The 16,269-nt window shown below is 46.9% G+C and overlaps 1 protein-coding gene across 1 annotated transcript in view; it reads left to right on the forward strand.

The window, feature by feature from the left end:
• Positions 1–16,269, forward strand: part of TTC21B (tetratricopeptide repeat domain 21B) — a 557,642-nt gene that overhangs the window by 424,472 nt on the left and 116,901 nt on the right. Inside the window, exons 26-27 of the mRNA XM_085645393.1 lie at positions 9,370–9,594; positions 13,442–13,562. Of these exons, the coding sequence (XP_085501519.1) occupies positions 9,370–9,594; positions 13,442–13,562 (346 nt within the window). The remainder of the gene's footprint in view (positions 1–9,369; positions 9,595–13,441; positions 13,563–16,269) is intronic.

The following is a 16,269-nucleotide window of genomic DNA, read 5'->3' on the forward strand; positions in this document are numbered from 1 at the left end:
TTCTGGCCCCTCCAAAAACTTGCTGGCTGAACACTTTGCAAATTGATTGCTGCATTTCATCCAGCGACATGAACGTGTTCACAAAGTGTGAGAGCTCCTTAATGAAAGGTTCCCCGAAGGGACACCCATTCGCCACCTGGCCAGCCTCTGTGGTGGCCAATTCCCAAAGTCTGGGTTCTATTTTGATTAATAGTGAGCGCTAACGCTCTGTTTATCGGGCACAATTAGCATTGCCCAGGAAGCACAGGACCAGTTGGGCCGTACATGTGAGATAATGGGATTAATCATATGGCTTGAAACTTTGACATCCTTGACCATATCTAAAACCTTCAGAAGTGGACCCAGGACGTCAAGTACCTTATCCTGACCGTACCGCCAGGATCCGCCCCTAGGGGCACCCTGAGTGTTGATAGGAGGCACAAGCCTCAGACATTCTCCCGAATGGGGGTAAAAGACTACAATTTGATGATCCTCTGACTCAGGGGAGCTAGAGCTGAGGAGACCACCCTCGCCAGGGATGCATCAGTGGCATCCACCAATTCTTCCTGGATGGGGAGAAGCATCTGCTCCTCCTCTACAGACTCCAACGTCTCACCAAAGCCATTGCCACGGGTGCTTTGGGGACAAGAAATATAAATGTATTGAAACTACAATGAGGAGTATAGGAGCTTTAGTACAAGAAATATTTGTGTTGGCTAATCGGGCTGCCTGTCAAAACGTGCTCTGCGGCGTAAAGAACCTATTATCTGGAGCAGGAGAATGAAATGCTAGGGAACCGGCTCGTCGCACACATGCACACTGAGGTATGTCTTACAATTACAAACGGAAGGCAAAGACCTCGTCAGTGCGGTGCGTTCCGAGGCACCCCTGGAGTTTCAAGAATGTCAAGAGCCGGTTCGTTATCCCAGCCCTACGCCCTATAGCGCTAACATCTCCCTCACGTCTCTACCCTTGTGGTGAAAATAATGCCGGGGGATGTTGCCGGGAATGCATCCCTGCGTGTGCGGAGCTCGCGCCCCTTAGAGGGCCAGAGGTGAATAAGATTGCAATAGAACGGTGAAACGGCGTGGCTAAGTGATCACGCATCCGATGCCCCCAGTGGCGACCACGCCACAATGCGGCTGAGGCGATTGTTTAACAGTCAGTAAAGTAATATCAATACCCAAAAAACATCAATGCCAATAGCCAGCAACATGCACATAAGGCATCAAGAAAAGCACTTATCTGGCTGCTGAGCAGCAAAGAAAGAGAAGTGCTGTTCCTTGATGCCATTTATATGGGACTCTCTCTATGGTTGTTCTGTTGACTTATTGCAGAGACTCATGGGATTTGTAGTCTTTGATGGTAATGTTTGGTTAAGGCTGCTAAGTAATAAAATGAAAGAGATAAGCGTAATCTGAGCATCCAGACCTGACGTAGAATCTACAATGAGAGTATACACCAGAAAGATTGTTACTGAAAGTAACTCGTTTTTTACTGCCATTTGATATAATAAAAAAAATCAATCCGATCATCTTGTGGATCAGTCATTTTACTTTCTTTATTTGACATGCATATACACATAGTAAAATATGGCCATTTCACCTGCGGATATGACTTTCCATTTACAATATTGGGCACAAAATCAGTCCCTTCAATGTTTTTTTTTTTGTTAAAATTTTTATTAGAAACCGTTTGTACACAATAAAATAGACAAGGGCCTACAACCACCAGGGCCGGCCGCTATGGAGCCCGAGGGCCCGCAGTGCAACACCACACATTCAAATGAACCAGAGGCAAAGCTCCCGGCAGTTCGTGTGCACATGTAACAGGCCGCGGCCATAGGCCAGTAGCAATCGGAATAAACAGTTTAATTTTTTATTAAATATAAAACACACTCAAGGCAATGAGAGTCCGAAATAGCAGCGTGCTCTTCCCAGGACGGGGAGCAACGTATAGTGTCCAAAGCAGTTCTTGTCTGGAAGCGGTAGAGGGGGGCAACGGGAGAGCAAAGCATGGAACACACCTCATACCATCCCGCAGAATGCGTGGCTAGGGGGACAAAGCAATATCGATCTCTAATGGCAGAGGCGGGGTGCAGATACGTCCTCGATATAAATTCCATGGACTCCATACCTTAGTCCACTTCCCTGGTTTGCCTCTCGCCACATACACCGTCTTTTCCCTGAACATACACCAGTCCATATTCTCCTTCCATACCTCGATCGTGGGCGGCCTCGGGGAGCCCCACAGCTGTGCAATGTTACGCTTAGCCACCATGTACCCCAAGGTCACCCACTGCGTCTGTGCCGCATTACAATCATTCGGTTCCCAGACATTCAACAAGCACCTCCTAGCCTCTGGCAACAGAGCAACGTGCGTGACCTCCTCCATTACGGTGTGGATACCGTTCCAAAATCGCACAACCTCCGAACATTCCCATAAGATATGGAGAAAGGTACCCGACAGGCCACATCCCCGCTTACACAGTCCATCCATCGAGTAACCCATGCGCAGCAAACCGGGCCCAGTGACATACACTCTATGAAGGATCTTTAGCTGTACGAATCGTAAGCGGGCTGGGATCGCCACCTCTTTCGGGGAGGCCACCGCCGAAACCCAGTCCTCATCGTCCAGTTCCAAGCCATCGCCCGTCCATGCCTCCCGCAGACGGAGCAGCAAGTCCGCGCGATCGTTAATGAGTTTTTTATAAATCAGAGAGATGGTGCTGTCGGGCACGTAGCCATCCAACACTCTATCCTCCAGTGGGGAGTACTCGGGGATAGCAGCAACGTCTGGAAAAGCCGAACATAGCGCATGGTAGACTTGAGCATACCGGAAGTACTCTCTATCGTTTAATTTATATTCAGTTTTAAGCATTTCAAACGTTTTGAAAGACCCCTTCGCCCAAGGATCACCCACCTTACATATACCAATCATATCCCATTTCTCAAAGCCTTTCGATCTCCACAAACAGCCCAACCACGCAGAGGCATACAACGGCGTCGCCCGAGTCAAGCGATCCCTCCACCCCATTGCAGCATTCGCCGCGTGCCACACACGTATCGCAACCTGCGTGGGTCCTGTCAACCGCCTGTCCGGGGTCACCGAGTACAGCGCTCTATTATAGTCTCCGCCCGGGAGCAGAAATGTATCCATCTTGAAGGCCGGATTCAGGGCAGGACCGTATATCCCGTGGTTCACTGACGCCAACTGAGACGCCCAATAGTATCGTTTAATATCGGGGAGGGCGACCCCCCCATCGTACCAAGGGAGCGTCAACTTGGCGAGAGCAATCCGCGGCCGCCCGTCCCAAAACAATTGGCGCTGAAGACCCTCCACCTCCCGGAAATAACGGGCTGGCACGACATCTAGAGTATTTTGCAAAGCGTACAAAAAACGAGGTAGCGACATCATTTTAAACAATGCCGCCCGTCCGAGTGGCGAGAGCGGAAGTCGGCGCCACCTCGCGACGTCGGCCTTCAATCGCTGGAGGGGAGGGAGAAGGTTTCGCTCATAGCGGACCGCGGGATCAAGTGAGATAAAGATTCCCAAATATTTGAACCCCAGGGTAGCAATCTGGATAGGGCAATCCCGTGGCAGGAGGGGGGGCCTCACCCGAGAGGGCGTAAACACACGACTTGGCCCAGTTGATGACCAGGCCGGAGTTGCGACCAAAAGAATTCAGTACGTCCACCAATACAATTAGCGACTGTCGAGGAGAGGTGAGATACAGAAGGATGTCGTCCGCGTAGAGGGAGACACGGTCTTCAAACTCCGGCGTCCATCTAATGCCTCGCAACGACGGCTCCCAACGCAACCAGGCGGCGAGAGGCTCCAAAGAAAGTGCAAAGAGAAGGGGTGATAACGGACATCCCTGCCGCGTACCTCTCCCCAGTGCGAAGGGAGCCGATACCCTACCATTCACCACCACCTGAGCCAGAGGGTCAGCATATAGTAATTTTACCCAACCAATGAACTCAGGGCCGAACCCAAATTTCGCCAACACGGCCCAAATATATGGCCACTCCAAAGTGTCGAACGCCATAGTAGCATCTAAAGATGCCAAGATGGCCGGCTCACGTATAAATTCCGCTCTAGCAAGCACGCCGTGCAACCGCCTCAAATTTAGAGCGGTATTCCGATGAGGTATGAAACCGGACTGATCCTGATGAATCAAGTCGCCCACGACCCGAACCAGCCGATTAGCCAATACCTTGGCCAGAATTTTGGGTTCTGCATTCAACAGCGAAATGGGCCTATAGGAGGCGCAGCGATCTCGCGGCTTCCCCTCTTTGTGTATCACAACTATGTTGGTGAGGCGTTGGTCGGGGGGGAGGAAGCCCGCCGCACGTGCCGCGAGAAACATGTCCCGAAGATGCGGCGCTATCTTATCAGGACGTAACTTATATAGTTCGATGGGAAGACCATTAGGACCCACAGCTTTACCCGATGCGATCGAGCGAGTGGCCAGAGCGATCTCATCTGACGACAACTTCGCCTCCATCAATACTGCATCAGCCTCCGATAGGGTTGGCAATGCAATGTCTCTAAGCAACAGATGAGAATCTTCCTCCGAACGCACAGAAACCGGAGAGTATACCCCGCGGAAATGGGCCGCAAAGCAGTCAACGATCTCCACCGGGTCAGTCACACGCACTCCATCCATTCTCTCCACAACTGGCACCACCCTGCTCGCTCTCTCCTTCTTATCCAACCAAGCAATCAACTTTCCGGCCTTATCCCCCACATCATACAGTCGTCCTTGCTGCTCTCTACTCATCCCTTTAGCGGCTTCCGTGACCAGCGCTCTATAATCTGATTGTTTGAGGCTGAGAACATGCACTTTCTCATCAGTAACTCCCCGCTCCAAGTCCTCCTCCATTTCAGCTATTTCAGTTTCCAGGCGAACCACCTCTGCTCTCTCGCACCTCTTAGCATGGGAGATAAGGGACAAGGCCTGCCCCCTGACCACCACCTTATAAGCCTCCCATATGGAGACGAGTCCCTTCAATGTTTGAGTGCTAACTACAGTTAGAACATATTGTCCCTGGATCTGGAGAGCAACATCACCTCTGTGGTATTTCACACTGCTGTATAATTTCAGTCTCCGTGTGCCGTTTATCTGGATGGAACAAGAGTTCCACATGTTCAGTAGTCCTCCAAGCTTTCGCTTATGTTACGACAATGCAAAGTCCATTGCATTACATATCTAATTCAGTCTCTTTTTCTGGTGTTCTGTTTTTTTAATTCTCATTTTAATTCTGGTTATAAAGGGTATTATGTAAAGTAGGCAGGCCTGTCAACTCAACTGCAGATCCAGATTTTTATGTTTGGAGTACGTCTTGCAATCCGTTTCAGGTAAACCTGCAATTTAGCACATGTACATATGAGGTGATGGAATGGTGCCAGTCTATGCGTCTTCAAATTTTAGAAATGCCTCACCCAAGTATAAGCTACCCATATCTACACAAACGCCATATTAGCATTAAGTCATGTCCATGTTACAACCCAGCTTCTGGAATTGCCCATAATAGTGCCTGCAGGAAATGGGCAGTTCTGATCTTAGGCAGCCTATTACAAATCCTCTACTGTGCACAGCTGTTCTTACTAAATGTGAGGTTTCCAACTGTGTTTCCACCTTCCTTTGTGAGTTGTCAAAAGTAATTTTGATAACTATAGTGTATCGAGGCCCTGTTCCTCCGAAGACTCTCTGGTTATAAACTAGTTTCAATAACCCTCTAAATCAGCGTCTTGCAACCCTCTCTGTACCACCATTGTTTGCATATATCCAGTTGTACCCTATTCCTCTTGCCTGCCCAGTTTAACATGGTCATTATTCTTTTGAATTCTTCAACAGTTCGTGTGGGTGGGTATGCATGGTACCTTGCTTCTACTGAATGCATGCTATTGTACCACCATATGTGCAATATTGTTAAATTTCCAAATGTCAATAGTTATGGTCTGGCTTGATAGCGTAGCTGTCGCCAGACACGTGTGGGAATCTACAGCAGAGGGGCTTTGGCTCTGTCCACATGTTTAGGGTAGGAGTACATGATTTGATTGGGCAGACTTTGTATCCTTCCACAAACAAGCATTGGCAAAGCCAATAGGTCTCACCTTTGCAAGGGTTCTTGGATTTTCCAATGTTTTAGCCATGTTGTAAGCCAGCGTGGCTGCTAATCAGCATGGCTAAAAGTTAGTGGTGTAGAGGAGAGTGGTGTGAAGAGGAGTGTCTTATAGTGGAGTGGCATTGAATGGAGTGGTGAATTGTCGTGGAGTGGAATAGAGTGGAGTGTTGTGGAAGGAGTAGGCAAAGGAGTGTCAAATTGTTGTGGAGTGTGGTAGATTTGAACGTGGCGTGCAATGGCATAGAATTTAGTGGCATAGAGTGGAGTAGAGTGATGTGGAGGGAGAAGAGTATCACAGAGTGGAGTGGCATAGTGTCATAGAGGGAGTTGCTTAGAGTGTAGTAGATTGCCATAGAATGCAATGGCATAGAGTGGTGTGGAGTGTTGTGCATGGCCTAGAGTGGAGTGTTGTAGAGTGGAATAAAGTGGCGTAGCCGGAGTGTTGTAGAGTGGCATAGAGTAGGAGTGGAGTGGTGTGGTTTGGCGTGTTATAGAGTGTAGTAGCATAGATTGGAGTAAAGTGGCTTGGAGTGAGTTGTGTAGAGTGAAGTGGCATAGAGTTGAGTAGATTGTCGTAGAGTGAAGCGGCATACTGTGTCGGCGGATAGAGTAAAGTGGCGTACAATGGAGTAAAGTAGCATTAAGTTGCATAGAGGGAGTTCTGTGGAGTAGATTGTCGTAGAGTGCACTAGTGTATCACAGTAGAGTAAAGTGTTGTAGAGGGAGTTGCATAGAGTGGAGGGGTGTAAAGTGGAATAAAGTATGGTGGAGTTTGCGTAGAGTGGTGTGTCTTATAGTGCTATGGCATAGAGTGGAGTGGCATATATTAGAGTGGTTTGTCATAGTGGAGTGGTGTGGTGTAGAGGGGAGTAGTATGGAATGAAGGGATGTGGAGTATCGTAGAGTGCAGTGGAGGGGCGTGGATTGGCATGTCATAGAGTGGCGTGGAGTAGAGTTTTGCAGAGTGGAGCGGAATAGAGTGGCGTGGCGTGGCGAGACGTAGTGTAGAGTAACCATGGTCTGGTAGTGCACTGCCACTACAGACAACACGTTTTTAATTGAAGTGACCATTACAATTGCACAGACATGCAGTTTTACTGATAGAACTATACAGTGCATAACCAATATTATGTGGAAATGGCATCACCTAGTGTACTGATTTGTTTTAATAGTATTAAAATATGTGTTTCCACCACACAATGTGCTTTTGGTGCTTTCCCAATTCTGATACATTCTGACATATTTGCAAAGTTCATTTATACACATTCAAATGTTGTGTGCTAAAAATAAAAGCCTTTCCTTTCACAACCCCAGTAGCCAGCAAGATTGGCACATAAATCCTCTCACTTCAAGTCCGAAAAAGAAAAGCAAATGCCAAGCTCCCTTGGAAGACGGAGCCTGACATTTGACCTCTGTCTTTTGAATGCACATAAAAAGTGACAAGATAAGAACAAAATTCAAAGGCCTGTTTACATAAAGCAAGCACTCGTGGAAGAATACAAATAGCCATTCAAAGAGGTGGTAACAGGCTGTGCTCTGCGGGAGGGACAAAGACATGCTGCACAGTATTAAACAAATAAAGCCAGCAAATAGAAAGCAAGCAACTGTAGGTTACAAAACTCAAAACCAATGGGCCAAATGAATTCCCAGGGAAGCTTTCAGAACTTCCCAAATAAATCTTTAGCAAACCAGACAGATGTGCTGTTTTGTAGGATTCGACCTAAAAAGTGCTTGCTCTCCACACAAATGTGATCATATTGTTTATTTATCCATCCAGCTGCCTGAGCTTGAACTTTCAGGAGCACACATATAACATTACAATGCTATTGAAGTGTATTAGATAACTAGATCATTTATGGTGTTTCTCTGGCGTCAGCACAGATGGGAGGAGAACAGTCAATACCCTACATGGATTTTTCGGTCTGGCTTGACAGTGCAACTGTCACCTGACTTTTTAACCAACACCAATGTTATTCTGCAGTTCTTTGATTTCAACATGAATGCATATGCATATCAATAATTCTCTGCTTGCTTCACATTACTGTACAACGTTCCTTTAAAGCCAGAACTATTAACATTGCCGATACCATCATTGATTCTGACCTGCTCAGCATTGAGGAGAAGACACTGATTTTTCCGGCAAACACTGGGGGTGGGGGTCGAAGACCAGGAGGGGGCAACAAGAGGAAGGGGTGGGCTTAAGAAAGAGCATTGACAGGGTAAAGTGGGAGAGTTTGAAGGGAGCAACGAAAGAAAAAGGCTTCTGGTGGTAACAAAGATCTTAGACAAAGGTGGAAGAGAGCAAGATAGAGAGGGGTGGGTGGGAGGATCAAGGAACTGACCCAGAGGGAGATAGTAGATGGGGCAGGAGCAAGCCAAATGAGCCCATTGAAAAAGGCCACTAGTTGTAACATACTTTGCCATGCAAGCATGGGCACGCTGATTAGCCAAGAGCATGAGATGCAGGGGAATTCCTCTTCGGGGCTAAGTCGATATCAATCACGCAGGAACAGCCCCATGTTTTCTGGCAGTTGAATTCATCATTCCTAGGGCAAGGTTGATTAAAACTGGTGATGGTGCATTCCATTTTCATTGGCAGCAGCCAGAGTCGTGATTACTCTTTTATCTTTGCTACATTAAAAAAAATCTCCTTCTCTGTATTTATTATCAATTGTAAGAGAGCAAATACATATGGTGCTGTAGTGTGTTCTATCAGCGTCATTAAGACAATGCGAAGATACACGTATAGAGTAACCTATATTCCCTTACTGTGTGTGTAACTGCAAACTTTAACCAAAGATCAATGCTGTGTAGAGTTTTCGGAGGTGGGTGAGTTGAGAACCCCTCTGCCCACTCAGCAGTGATGCATCCCACGGATCCCAAGCCTACCTAGTACCATCAAGCATTCTGTGAATTGTATGGCTGTAATCACAAGAATTTATTAAGCCTACCTGGGAAAGGAGGGATTGAGTCCTCCTTGCAACTGTTCTGAATACTGGTGGGGAGAAATTAAATAGTTTACAATTTCAAATGAAAACTCGTTTTTCTGTTGACGAAAGCCGTAACTCACCTTCCAGCTCTCAAAGAACAACATCTGCAAACTTGTGTTGGTTGTTTCTGGTGTTATACATCCAAAAGATGTTGCTACATGGTACAGATAATTAATCATGTGATAAGGAACTGATCACATTTAACTAAACAATAAACCAGACTGGAGTGTTTTGTATGTGAGTTTTATAGCACCTTTGTCTCGTTACAGAAGGATCATATACCAGCACTGCTGGGGATGGCAACTGCATACATGATCCTTAAACAAACCCCAAGGGCGAGGAATCAATTAAAGCGCATTTCCAAAATGAACTGGAACCCTATTGATGCAGATGAATTTGAGAAGAGTTGGTTGCTTCTTGCGGATATTTACATACAGTCCGCAAAGTACGATATGGCCGGCGAGTTGTTAAAACGTTGTCTTCGTCATAATAAGGTGAGTGACGAGAAATCTTTCCCTCGGCTAGTTAGTGTCCCTCCCTCTAATATTTCATCACTTCAGCTATCTACTATTATAAGTGCTTTTACAGTTGTGAATATTATTACAGTCCAGTTCTTGTGTTTTATTTGTATCTGTTTTATCCAATCAATCAAAAACATTTATAGAGCGCGCTACTCACCCGCGAGGGTCTCAAGGCGCTGGGGAGGGGGGGGGGGGGGGGGTTTTGCCGCTACTGCTCGAAAAGCCATGTCTTGAGGTGCCTCCTGAAGGAGAGATGGTCCTGGGTCAGTCGCAGGTGGGTGGGGAGGGAGTTCCATGTCTTGGCTGCCAGGTAGGAGAAAGATCTTCCTCCGGTGGCGATTCTGCGAATCCGTGGGACCGTGGCGAGGGCGAGGCTGGCGGAGCGGAGCTGGCGGGTAGGTGTGTAGAACGTGAGGCGGGTTTTGAGGTATTCGGGGCCCATGCCATGGAGAGCCTTGTGGGCGTGGGTGAGGAGTCTGAAGGTGATCCTCTTGCTGACGGGGAGCCAGTGCAGGTCTCTCAGGTGGGCAGAGATGGGGCTGTGTCGGGGAATGTCCAGGATGAGTCGTGCAGATGCTTTCTGTATGCGCTGGAGTTTTTTCTGTAGTTTGGCGGTGGTCCCGGCGTAGAGGGCGTTCCCGTAGTCCAGTCGGCTGGTGACGAGGGCCTGGGTGACCGTCTTCCTGGTTCCAGTGGGGATCCATCGGAAGATCTTACGGAGCATGCGGAGGGTGTTGAAGCAGGAAGAAGTAACGGCGTTGACTTGCTTGGTCATCGTGAGGGAGGAGTCAAGGATGAACCCCAGGTTGCGTGCGTGGTCCGTGGGCTTGGGGGCGGTGCCCAGAGCAGGGGGCCACCAGGAGTGTATGAAATTACTTCATTTTTAAATGTAAACTCTTAAATCCTACGATCAGATCTGGTGTTGTAACTGAGCAGATCTCTGGACTGAATGTCGATTACGGCCCAGAAATCACACTTTCCCAGAATTACTACTTGATGTCTCTCAGGCTCGCCTAGGCCCCAAGGCAATTTACAGAGACAGACCATATAAGTGTTAAAGCCGTGAACCACCATCTTGTGCTCCGTGCATTGTGTTGTTGAAGATGGCACCATTCACCAAGCACTGAGTTCCCGTTCATGCAACATACAACACAGCCGCACAGCACCCCAGAAGAGGTATTGAAATACCAGTCATGGAGGACTGAACGTTCAGAAGAGACAGTATAGGGGTACAAGTAGAGGCAAAGTGGGCAATTGCCCAGGGCACCCACCTTCCTGGGAAAGTTAACTTTTACTCTATCTTATTTTTGTCTATTTCTCTGTCTCGGCCTTTAACATATAATTTAATATTGGTAAGCATTACAGGTCTCAGCGAAAATGAGTCATAAAATTCAAAGTTGTTCCACACAGGGGCCCCCAAAATATTTCTGGCCAGGGGCCCCCAAAATACGTAATTACACTTGGTACATGTGAAAAGGCTTAAGCCCTTTCCTTACTATACCACAAAATTCAAACTTTTACCATCCTCTTGTTTTCTGTAGTGACAATCGAAGCCTTTAGCAAACTGTCATTGCACCTGATCAACTGCAAGCAGTAGACCGGATGCACAATTATCGTCCTCTGCTACCCTCATTCTTCCAAAGCTCTTTATATTTTCTTTACCATTTCACCCTATCTATTCACCTTACAGATGAAACTATGAATGTCCCTATTGCTGATATCTAAAGTCTGACACAGGTGATCCTACACGGTGCTGGACAGACATTCCTTGGCCTTGCTGGACCTCATACCTTCCTGCATCATCATGATTTGGCCATTTTGGCTCAGAGCAGGCATCTAGATAGAGGATCTTAAACTGCAGTAAAGGCAAGCATCTTCAGACTGGCAGGATGAGGTTCAGGTCACAGGATGCATTAGTATGAAAAGACCTTGGATTCCTCTACATCTGATAGTAGGTTTGATGTTCCTTCTCCTAATCCCTGTGGTCACATTGGTCAAAGACTTGTTCTTGGAGGGTTTTAGAGCTCATCTGGGCTTGCTCTGGGGCAGGGGATATGGCCACACTCAGATGTACATCAGTGTGCTCTAGCAGTCGAATACGCTCTTATGATGTTCCAAATACTGGCTATAGACCGAGTTATCGTGGTGATGACCTTGAACATGACAGCAGTGTTCCACAGTCTTAAGCAAAACTAGGCCAATCCCCCAGTTCAAAGGACATCTGGATATCAGGATCCAGAAGGCAAGCAATGGCAGCAGGTCAGGGTGTGAGTCCTATTAGTGGGTCCTGGAACAGGCCTTAGTAGATGAACTGTTCAGCCGCTTGGAGCGTCCCAATGATGAATCACTACATGACACATGGAAACAGCATTTGCTCTGTCTTCACCCACAGTTTTCTGGATCCAGGATTACTGAGGTATGCATTCTTTGTGTAATGGAAAGGAGAGTTCCTCTACACTTTCCATCCTGTTCACTCGCAGCACCTGTTGGTCCTGAGACTCCTGGAGCGCAGTTGCCACATTGTGGTGGTGGCCTGAAACCGGGCACAACCTGATAGCCTGAGCTGCTCCATATGTCAGAGCTCTCTCACTTCTGATTGCTGGTGAGCAGCTTCCTCCTGAGCAGGGACATAAGCATGGTTCTACATTACATCCCAGATACTGTTAGCCTGCCTTATGTGTTCCAGGTTTCAAACATGTGGGTCATTTCCGAGTAATGCAAGGAGGTGCTTGGTGAGACATGCAAAATGTTGTCATGCTTACTGAGATAACCAAGCCAGGTCTACAGCAGGCTTCCATACAGATGCATCTACAAGCAATACACAGATACAGTAAGTGGCAGGTGCAGGCACCCTGTCAGTAGAACCTATTAACAAGGGTTTGCAAGGGCTTATTGCACTTATGCACACCACTCCAGAATACAGCTCTGAAGGGGACCCCCCACAGTGGTGCTTACTTCCATTCAAGAGGAAGGGTTGCTTGTGACCTTCATGGCTAGTATGGAGCTGGTTAACATCTTTAATGCCACCGTATGAACGTCTTTACGGGTGTCATGTGAGTACTGCATGTTCGATGCTGATGGAAACGATGATATTGCAGAGTCAAGTAGCGCTGAAGAACATGTGTTGATGGTGCAACTCTTCACCTGACTTCCAGGTATTCAGTGATTGGTATTCTAGTCAACTATCACCTGCATCCAGGAAACATCAAGTGCTGAAGAAGAAAAGGCCACTCAAAGTGGGTGGAGGGTTTTCCTTTCATACCTAACTTTTGTAAATGCAGATGAATGCCCCTTGGCCTCCCCAGTGAGTCTTCTCATTTGTTGAGGTTGCATGTTTGCTTAGAATCTGAGGAAGGGCGTGGTAGAGGGAGGCGTCGCTCTAGTGCCGGGAAATCTCGATAAAAGTAAACTTAAATTACTTTGGGAAAGATCTCTCTTGCAGGTTTGTTTAAAGGTTGAACAGATTGAATGCTTTTTTTCAAAGAGGGTTCTCATCATGTCATTGGGGAAATATTTGAATAGTTGCTGAATCTATAAAATCTTAGAGTACTGAAGAATTGCATTTACAAGTAGCTTGTTTACTTTCAGCAATACCTTGAACACGCACAAGCATTGACTTGAAGACCTGTTGTTTACAAAGGTTTTCCCCTTAATAAAGAATGCAGAATACCTTTAATAACGCAAGCCATTATTATTAATTGTGAATAGAACCTGCCTTTTTGAATTTAAAATGAATACATGTGATCCTCCTCAGTACTGTATAGTTATTCAAATGTTGAGATTTTCTATACTATGTTAACATTATTTTTTGTATTTACAGTCCTGTTGTAAAGCCTATGAATATATGGGATATATAATGGAAAAAGAGCAGGCTTACAAGGATGCAGCACTGAACTACGAAATGGCTTGGAAATATGGAAACCAAACAAATCCAACTGTGGGTATGTTCAGACAAGCAAGGGAGTTGGGTTTGTTAGAATTTTAATACTTTTGCTACTGTGTTTCTTGAATAATAATTATATTCAATAGGTGAGTCACATCATATTGTGTACAGTTACATACTGTGGGAGGATCACTTTTGTCTTGTAACACATCGTCTGAGCCTGATTTGAGAAAAAAAAAAAAACCACTAAACTGGAGCCTGTGTCCTTGTGCATTGGGGGTTTCAGTGTAGAGATGCCACAAGTCACCTAAAAAAATGAAGGAACTTTGAAGAAAAATAAGTTGTAGTATTCTGAGCCCAATACTAGATGGCTGTTGTTTGCAAAGCCTGTGAATCTACAACACTACATGCTACAAACTGATTGTTACAGGTAAGTCAAATGTTCCTTTTTGTAAATAAGATCGGGTTTGATAAGAGTATTTGCTTTACTACTTCAACAGAACACAAATTACATGCTTATGTTTGTACTTGTGGTACATAACAGTTTTTGGGTTGAGTCGTCCCTTTGTTAGTTTAATTTGTATATCCGTTTCCATTCTCTGTATTTTTGCAAACCTTTCTCTGCTGTCATCGTTTGAAAATGTGTTTTGCCCCATTTCATGACTGCATGATTAGGTGATCGCCACAAGACAGCATTTTATTCAAGCTGTACCATATTTTCGTATTGAGTTTGTGGGGAATGGATTTTTCCCTGACAATCCTTGTTATCTTCCACTTTATTTAATTTAAAAAGAAATGCTTGTTTCCTTTGTCTCCAACTAACATTGGAAGATATCTGGCATCATTGTTTCTTTTGTTTGACTATATTTTAAATCTGATAGAGACTTCTAGTCACAGATTCCTTACCTTGGAATTATCCCAGGCATCAGACTGGATCTGGAAATGTTTTGTGATCAGTACCCTTGCACGCCGGTAGGTGGTATTGTTTGGCTCCATGTGGCGTCATTGGTGTCGTCCATCCCAGAAGTGACGTTTGTGGTGCCTAAAAGGGTGCAACACAGCCGTGCTGATATCAGTTTATTTATTTCCACACCAGCCAACGCAGATCGTGAGAAGAACTACCCCTTAGTCACTTTGTGACTAGGTTTTATCGACGTTTTGTCAAAGTCTTTTTGAGGTTTACCTCCTGGCATGGCAGGGATGTCCTCATAAGAAGGCCGGCGTCAAGCCAAGTGGTGCCTTTCACCGACAGATGTCTGTGACATGCACGCACCTTGTTTGTCTGTGGTGCATCAAGTGGAACCACGACCTGAAGGCCTGCCCCGACTGCAGTGGCATGCACCCTAAGGTCTTGAGGGAGCAATCCCTCAAGCTCATGGCGGATCGACTTGCGAAGTCGCGATGTTTATGGTGCTGGTCGAGAGAAAGGTCCCAGGAGCGGTCATGGAGTATGAGGTCACTGTCGCTGTGGAAGTCGGTGAGCCATTTGGGCAAGTTTAAGTCCCACAGAAATAAGTAGTCAAAGTGTGCTTCAACTTTGCCTTGTCCGTCGGACGACAAGGGAGCATCGCCACTCGAGGCCTGGCTCTGCGGTTGAGCCAGTGTCTGGGTCGGCTCTGTCCCTCCCTGAGTTTGCCGGAGCGACCCCTGCCCAATTGCGAGAATTTTTATTGAGGCCATGCTCCTCATCTTTGGGCGGCCCCTAACCTCCTGTGCTACTTTGGGCCCGTGGGTTTTGGGAGGGGCCCTGCTGGATACACGGCGGCTCCGGCCCAGCTCCTTGTTGTGCCCCAAGGATCCACAGAAGGATCCTGATCGGCGCCATTTGTGCCACCTCGAACTTCCCCTATGCTGATCCTGAGGCAGATTCTCCTGGCACCTCTGGCACCCACCAGAGGCACCATCCCCAGTCTCATTCCGGACTCTGACATGGAGGTAAGGAGCCTGAGCCCTATTCCTACGGTTTAGGACTCTGGGAGGAGTCAATGGGCCCTGAAGAATACCACCCTTATAAAGAACAACTAGACTGGGTTGAATATCTGGGTGAAGCCAGTGGACTGTAAACTTCTCTAGATATGCAGGGATGGCATTAGGTCAGTGCCACTGGTGCAGCCGCACTGGGCACTTTCCTGGAGGGGGAGGCGCTGACCTCAGGTGGGTCGCTGTGTTTAGCGATAACTTATGATTTAAAAGCAGCTCATATAGAGTTCCTTGTGCGTCCAGATTTCAGGCAGCAATAAAAATGTCAAAATAACTCTTGGGATTAATGTTCCTGCTAGAGAGCGAGAGATTTAAGTTTTGCCTTGTGGCAGTTTTGACTCACCATAAAGTTGTGCAGAGGGTTAATTTGCCAGCTGCAAAGAACAGATCTGTATTTAAAGTGAATAGCTGAGTGGATTAGTAAAACCAGCCTTTACCAGTGCTTCAAAACAAATGAAATATATGCGAGACAGGTGTTATGGAGAGATGAGGGGCCCTTTTGCCGGGTGGTAGTGAGAAAATCTGAGGAGGTGGTCATGGCCGGGGGGGGGGGGGATGCTAAAAAAAAGATTGTTGCCCCGGGTGCCACCAGCGCTAAATCCCACTTTGCAGATACTGGCATGCTATCTCCCCCTACCGTCGCTAGGGTGCCTCCTTCACGATGGTGGTGCAGAGGGCAGCTGAGGTCCTGGACCTTAGTTTGCCCTTGGTGGCAGTCAAAACTAATGTCTTGACTGAAGTGCCTCAGCCGGGAGTGTCCCCATCAGAACTGTCCTGCTTGGAAC

This window comes from Triturus cristatus, chromosome 3_1, assembly GCF_964204655.1.
Source record: "Triturus cristatus chromosome 3_1, aTriCri1.1, whole genome shotgun sequence".
In the NCBI taxonomy this organism is placed as follows: domain Eukaryota; kingdom Metazoa; phylum Chordata; class Amphibia; order Caudata; family Salamandridae; genus Triturus; species Triturus cristatus.